Source organism: Poecilia reticulata, linkage group LG20 (genome assembly GCF_000633615.1).
Source record: "Poecilia reticulata strain Guanapo linkage group LG20, Guppy_female_1.0+MT, whole genome shotgun sequence".
Classification (NCBI taxonomy): Eukaryota; Metazoa; Chordata; class Actinopteri; order Cyprinodontiformes; family Poeciliidae; genus Poecilia; species Poecilia reticulata.
Window position 1 is genome coordinate 1,026,765 of NC_024350.1, and position 7,797 is coordinate 1,034,561.

Sequence of the window (7,797 nt, forward strand, 5' to 3'; positions counted from 1 at the left end):
TTACTGCAGTGAGCCTCGATGTAGCCAAACTCCGTCAAGTATGGCATTGTTTTTATGCCGTATTAGCTTCATTGTGTTGATGCATTTTGACCTGCTTCAATTTTCTGCCGCAACACGCAAACTTCCCCATTGACTCAGTGCGTTATAGTTCCACATCGCTTAGGATTTGTTGCTGCGCGTTTGTGCAGAGTGAAGGAAAGAGGAGACCAGCTGCACAGGCAGGCTGAGAAATGAGATGCAGGTGATCGGTTTGTGTGATCGGCAACAAGAGACCGTGATTGCGATCACCGATCATACACTTTTTCACGGAAATCGGCCGATTATGATCAGTGGCCGATCGATCGGCACACAGAGGAGAAACAATGTTCTTTATTGTGTCAAATAAGATTTTTGGATTTCGTCCTTTTGATTTGATGAGATTAGCAAAATAACTGGCTCTTGCATTCTTGATAATCTCATTTAAGGAACTGATCAGGTCTTTAAGGTGGAGCCTGTGAACCACCAGATCAGTAGGTTTCCATAAACGTTCAGTTTTCCGGCATACTCTCCTCAAGGTCACTATTTCCTTATTAATCCAAGGATGGTTGTACACTGAACATTGCTCTGTTTTAAAGGTGCAATTAAGTTCAAAATGTCCTTACAGTAAATGTTAAAACAAGAAACTGCTAAGTCCATATCCAAGGAGTTAAAAAGTAAGGAAGCAGGTGTGATCAGTTACGATCCTTTTTTGGATCGAACGACTAGGAGGAGCAGGATCAGGGCTGAAGGACACATTGAAATATATGCAACTGTGATCACTGAAGAAAATGTCCTCCACATGAACATGTTCCACATTGAGGCCTAAAGAGAAAACAAGGTCCAAATTATGGCCTTTACAGTGAGTGCATGTACATGTTGAGTGAAGTGGAAGGACTCAGTAATGGAAATAAGGTCAGCAGCCGCCTTACAGGAATCATCATCAACTTGTAAATTAAAATTACCCAAAACTAAAATGTTCTCCAGCTTGATGATGGAGGACAGCAGCTCAGTGAATTCAGATAAAAACTCTCCAGCCGCGCCTGGAGGTCTGTATACTAAAATACAGTAAAATAAGTTAAAAGAGCCAACTTTCATTATTTGTAGCTCAAAAGTGGAGAAAGGTGGTGGATTAACCAGTCTGCACACGGCCCCTAGTCCACCGCCTCGCCGCCCTTCTCGGGGTGTTGCAAGCACCGAACAGTTTCCTGGACAGAGCTCCCACAAATGAACAAAATTTGTTCATTCGCTTCATTTTATGTTAAACACATAAAATGAAGCGATTCCTTCGTAAACAGTTCACTCACAGCAAAAGACTTGTTAGTGATGGAGCGAACGCTGAGGAGGGCCGTAGCAGAGACGAGAGATTAGCATCTCCTGCATCCATAGTCAGCGGCACGCAGAGGAGTGTTTGTGACGAAGAGAACTCTGTTGGTGAGCATGTAGGCCTCCATCCATGCAAGGCGAGTCAAATGCCGATGATAGGCAGGTGGAGGACTCCACCAGCCCGGCTTCCTGTCACTTGTCCGACTCAAAGCTGGATGGCACAATCCGCAGACATCGAGGTGGACACCACTGACCAGCCAAAAATCTGCGCAATCATCTCAAACGAGCCTGGACTCCGGCTCTAGATCCCCTTTTTCGTTTCTTGCTTCTGGAGTATGGCAGCAAGCACTCAGGTGAGTAGCAAACAAATGTAGGTGGACAACTCCCTCTGCAACTGCTCCAGCTGTTACAACAAACCATTAGCATAAAGACAAAATTGTGGAATGTCTTTATGCTGCGGTTCAAATTATTGGTACAGTATTTTTGCTGATGTGTGTGTGATATTTTGTGACCTCCAAATGCTTTGAGCCGAGTCTTTCTTTAGCAGCTGAGGTTCTGCAGTAACTTCTATACACAGCTGCTCACCTCCAGCCCAGATCCCGTCAGCAGCTGGATCTGCTGACTGAAAACAGTCTGAGTAACATAGAAAACAAAGTTGGAATAAAACTGTTTAAGGTAACTCTCCTCTTTGGCTTCCAGATTTTAAAGATGAAAGGAAAATTAGATAGAAAAAGGACTTTTTACAACAGAGTGATATAGATATTTGTGGAGAAGGATAGGTGCATGGACTTCCTATACAAATAAAGGTAAGCTCATACACAGCTTACAATTTTAATTTGGAAAAAGAGTGGGGAGTCTAAACAAACATTTACATTTTCAGAAATCAAATCATTTTAATATATAATGTATAAGATTATATATTATGCATATATGTGCAAATTTAAAGTAAAGTAAGTAGTAATAATAAAACAATATACAATGTATTATACATTATATAATACATTGTATATTCTTTTCTCTTTCTTTTCTTTTTCTTTTTCTTCCTATCATGTTGTTGAATTATTAGTTAAAGCATAATTAAAAGCTTTAATCAGTTAAGGTCAAAACTGAAATATAAGCTTCTATGTTGGACTGTAGATTTGTACATCTGACTCTAGAGGAGTGATGCCTCACCAGCCATGAGCCCCACTGCACATCACTGGTCTGTGTATATCCTGCGTTTGTGAGCCAGTCTTTCTGTCACTATCAGGCAAGCAGTTCTGTCGAGCAACACGAATCCCCCTGCGGGACCCCTAATGATTTCAGCTTGTGTGAGAGAGGGAGTGTGCATGCGAGACAGAGCTTTGTGAGGAAATGAAGGCATGCAGATCAATTTGCACAGAGAAAAGGAGATGCAGCAACGGAGGGAAAGGGCGCAGCTGAAAGTGCAGGGAGTGACAGGGAGGAGAGGTATGCTGCTACGACTCTCCTGTTCTGTGTATAGGCGGAGAAATCAGCAGGTTGATCGCAGAGGCTTATCACAACAAATAGTGTAGCAGATCTCAGACCAGCCACCTCCCCATCCTCTTCCTCCTCCTCTGCTTCAATCTCTTTCTCTTGGGAAAGGGAAACCTCCTGCATCTTTTTATTTCCCCTAAGTTCTCATTGCGAACTTCTGTCCCCCCCTCTCTGTTGTGCATCCTCACAGGGATGCGGACACAGCAGGGCTTGGAAGGGGGCGAGCCCCTGCCTGGGGACAGCTGTGGAAGCATCGGCAGCGGCAGCTCTGGACTGTCACCAGGGTCCGAGTCTGACAGAGGGAGCCCAGTGAGCCCTGTAATGGATGGCATGGTGGACGGAGGTCTTGGTGTGGGTGCATGTATGGGTGGAGGCAGAGGAGGAGGAGACAGCTTGGGCAGCACTTTGAGGGGGGTCCTGTCTCGCTATTGGAGCCTGGAGAGTCTGCACTCCACCACAGGTAAGGGTCTTGCGTATGTCACGGTTATAATGCCCCTTTACTGCAGATAAGCAATTTGCAGATAACATTTTTCCTCTGATGGACGCTCTGCACTTAATTTGACCTCTGTATTAGAACGACAACCTTCTGAGACGTTGCCTTCATCATTTCATGGAGCGTGAGGTATCCTGTATGCTTTTTGCTCACTGCAAATGAAGGCAATGTGCTCATGTTTAGACTGTGTTGACTATAGAAAGAGCCAGAAAGTATCTCAAGCATCCCTTGTAAACACAGTGCTGATCTCTGGCTGCAGTTTCCTCCTCTGGGTGTTGTCAGTGAGGCTCCCCAGTCAGTTTGTCTCATTCCATTATTGCATCTTAGCTCACTTTATTTTACTAGTTTAGCAGTCATCAAAGACAAAGATTCACACACAGACTGTGGAGACTGTGCAGTCCAACAGACCTATAAGAAACATGAAGATCAATTACATTTTTATATTATTAATAAAAATAGGATTTCTCACAATACTTAATATAGTTCTCTTCAATTCAACACAAATCTTTTTCATACAATCAGATGTTCTCCTGTACAACAGCACTTTTTCACTTTGATATGATTTTTCCTTTTTACTTTCAATAAAATTCTTCTTAAAATATCTTTGACATCAGAAAGGGAAATCAGAGCTGATCACAGCTCAGCTCTGGTTATAGTTCTCAGTTATTGACTTCAGGAGGGACAGAAGCAGTCCACGACCAGTTCTGATTGGAGAGGAGGAGGTAGAGTTTGTGCAGACTTATAAATATCTTGGTCTGTGGCTGGACAAGCTGGACTGGACAAGTAACACCAAGCAGCTTTATAAGAAGGCTCAGACCAGGATGTACAACCTGAGGAGGCTGAGATCCTTTAACATCTGAGGAAGCTGCTGGCGTTGTATAACCAGTCTGTTGTCGCCAGCGTCCTGTAATGCAGTGGTCCCCAACCTTTTTATTACTGCGGACCGGTCAAAACTTGGACAATTTTTCTGCGGCCTTGGAGGTGTTGGTGTTCCCGCTAAATCCTGAATATACCCAATTTGGGTTGTCTTGGAGTTTTTATCGCAGACTCACGACCGCAGCCCAAACGCTCTGACTCTGGTCACTATGGTAACGTTTATATATCCCTTCAAAATAAGATACAGAAGCGCCACAAAAACGAACATTTTACTTTCGTGAAAATTTTAACTCACGATAATGACTAACGGAGCCCTGAGCTTGTTTCTCTGCAACCAGATGGTCCATCAGGGGGTGATGAGAGACAATGACACCTGAAGTGTTACTGATATCCACAGCTTGCTTGGTCTCTACGTGGCGAAGCAGCTTGAAGCTTCATTGCCTCATTAGCAGCCGGTCGCCGCATGTTACGCAGAGCGGCTTGTAATGTGGGACTCACCAGCCGGTCCAGGATAAATCCATTCTCCTGTCTCTTCTCTGGGCCTTTTCCCCTTTGCAAAGAAGGGGAAAAGGCCCAAAAACATCTGATCTGTTTCTTGCTCATTTTGCTGCTTGTGGCCTCAGTGTTGGCGCGCAAGTAACCGAGAGAAGGATTTTCAAAATAAAAGATACTCCAGACTCAAATAATACATAAAACAGAAATATTTCACTATTTCTTGTGCGGCCCGGTACCAATTGGTCCACGGACCGGGGGTTGGGGACCACTGCTGTAATGTGCTGCCGTGGAAGCATCTCTAAGGCAGACCTTTCCAGGTTGGAGAAACAAGTCAGATGGGCTGGCTCAGTGTTTGCCACAAAACTGAACTCTCTGGCAACAGTGGCAAAGAGGAGAATCCTACAGAAACTCAAGGCTATGATGGACAACACCAGCCACCCTCTGCACACTGTCATCAGCAGCCAGGAAAGCAGGTTCAGTGGGAGACTGCTTCTTCCAAAGTACAAGACCAACAGACAGGAACTCCTTTGTCCGTCACACAATGAAACTCTTCAACTCCTCACTGGAGGTTGGAAGGAGGGCTAACAGGAGTACAATAGAAACAGAATGACTATTGTTGGGCTGTTAATGTATTAAAAACAAAAACAAAACCCCATTAATTTAAGTATTTCATGTACTGTTTTATGTGTTGGTGCTGTGTGGGAGATGGGAACTGCAATTTCCCTGAAGGTAACTCCCAAAGGGATTGAAACTCTTATATACAGTATACCATCAAAATCTCTCACGTATACCATTAAATTAGCTTACATATTCCAATATGCTCTCAAATATAAGCCTTTCACACTTCATGAAAATATGTTTGTCCCTGAAGGAAAGTCTATACTGTTAAAAAAGCAAAATTTTATAAATAAAACAGTTGATCAAAATGTAAACTCCACTAAATTGATTTTAATTTTATTAATTAAATTTTATAAACATGCTTTTTCATTTATTTATTTTTGTTTGCTGGCAGAAAAGGTGCTTAGATAAAACTGTTGTGAAATTATGAGATGTGGAGGCCGAAGAAACTTCTTGAGGACTTTGCAGTTTAGCTCTTGTGGTTCCATTGGGCCGGGTGGAACCGGTCGCAAGTTGTAATGTGAACACGGTCGAAACCGTTCCGTTCCGTGCGAAAGCGCCTTTATTGTCAATGCACAAAGAAGCATAAGTGAAATTGGCAATGAAATGTCATCACTTGGCCACCGGAGCACACACAGAAACACAAGTGTGCCTTTAATTACATAAAAAACAAATAATGTTTTGCTAAATATATATATCATAGTATTTTTTGAACAGCCTCAGACAGTCTTCATGATGGGATTGTTGAGCAATCTGGTAGCCAGTAGGAGACGACTATTTCTGAATCTGGCTGTTCTGCAGCGGATGCTACAGAATCTCCTGCCAGACGGCAACTGGATGAACAGACCATGGAGAGGATGGGTGGAATCAGAGAGGATCTGGTTTGCTCTGGCTAAGCAGCGTCTGTGTGCAATGTTCTGGATAGGGGGGAGTGGAGCTCCAATCAACCTCTTCGCAGAGACTTCTAGTCCTCAAGGACAGGTGTCCAAAAACACAAGTCCCTGAATCAACAATTATTTCCTCAGTATCAAAAGTTTAATAGTTGACTCAGGTTGAAGTGGAGATGCATATAGAAATTGCAGGACACTGGTCCTTCAGGACTGGAAGTGATGACCCCTGCCGTACAGGCATCCAGACTTAAGGTCAATGTGCTATTAATTACTCTCTCGTCCCACTAAACCACAGCATTGACTAAGGTGCTGCTGCTGTTCCACTGACAGACTTATTCTAGACACAGACAGGTTTAAAATGCAGAGCAGTGCTTGAATGTGAGTGACAGGTGGTTTGCGTAAATAATAAATAAAAATGTGACTTTGAGCCAGCATCAGACTTATCTGTCTGTGACAGCTGACCCTACTGTCACACAGACCTGAATGGTAACTGTTAGTTTTTGTTCATCCTTAACATTAATTTAGACATTTATTAGTGAATAGTTTAGATTTTTATTTTTGAAAATTATTTTCATTAGCTTGACTTTTTAGTTAACTATTTGAAGTGCACACATTTAGTTAACTTTATTTGTCAGTTCTTTATATTTTTGCTAAAAGCAACAAATTAAKTTATTTGTTTTGAGTTACCAGTTTCCTTTGGAGCTGCTGGAGGGTCACAGAAGAGCTCCAGCTAATTGACATCCATATATGGCTGGCAAACCTCCTCAGAGGGTCGTTCCATTTGTTGGCCAGGGGACGGGGAAATTTGGTTTTCTTTAGTTTAATTTGACCATTTCTTTAATGTTTCTTCTATTTGGTAGTTTCAGTCTAATGTTTGTTTAATTTAAAGATTTGGTGTTGTATTGATTAGTATTTGTTTAAGTTTTTGTATGTTTAATTACTCCTTGTGTGTCAGCAGTGATCTGATCAGCCACTATTTAAGCTCCCCTCATGTCTTGTTTGTTAGGTCAGTTTTGTGCTTGAGTTCTTTGTGTTACTACCTGAGTTGGAGTTTGTTATGTTGACCTCAGTTTTTGGGCCCAGTTCTTCATTGTTTAATTATTTTTTAACTTTTTTGTAATAAATTAAGATTATTTTTGGGTTCCATTCAGCATCTAACCCTAATTTACAGATAAGGCTTCTGCATGTTGGTGTTCCCGCTAAAGCCTGAATATACCCAATTTGGGTTGTCTTGGCACTTTTCTTGCAGCCTGTGGCATTTTTCCTGACTGGGAACAAGAATATAACCTGCTGAATGTGACAGGTAGCCAATCAGAAAGTGCGGTGACGTAAGAACAGAGGGGAATCTATGGAAGTAAATATGTGCCATCAGAATTTGAATAAAAAATGCATTTGAAACTTGAATGTTGTATATTTGCGCTTACTTTTTCAATTTCAAAATTAGTTCAGAATACAATTTTGACCTAAAAAAAAATTCAGTATCATTATTTGTACACGTTTGCAATTTTCATTTGTTAAAAAAATTCACATTCCTATTTCAAAGTGACGAAATTTTCAATATATATATTTTTCAGTGTTAAAAAAATT

At 41.9% G+C, this 7,797-nt stretch overlaps 1 protein-coding gene across 7 annotated transcripts in view; it reads left to right on the plus strand.

The window, feature by feature from the left end:
- Positions 1-2,677: 2,677 nt before the first annotated feature.
- Positions 2,678-7,797, plus strand: part of arhgef4 (Rho guanine nucleotide exchange factor (GEF) 4) — an 87,765-nt gene continuing 82,645 nt past the window's right edge. For 3 of the 7 annotated variants that reach the window (XR_536409.2, XR_001776031.1, XM_008438227.2), the window contains exons 1-2: positions 2,683-2,790; positions 3,029-3,298. Coding sequence is in view for 5 of the 7 variants with exons in the window: in XM_008438227.2 (XP_008436449.1) it covers positions 2,703-2,790; positions 3,029-3,298 (358 nt within the window). In the remaining 2 variants the exon portion in view is untranslated. Of the gene's footprint in view, positions 2,791-3,028; positions 3,299-7,797 lie in introns of all 7 variants that reach the window. The other 4 variants (XM_008438225.2, XM_008438226.2, XM_008438228.2 and 1 more) reach the window with 3 other exon arrangements.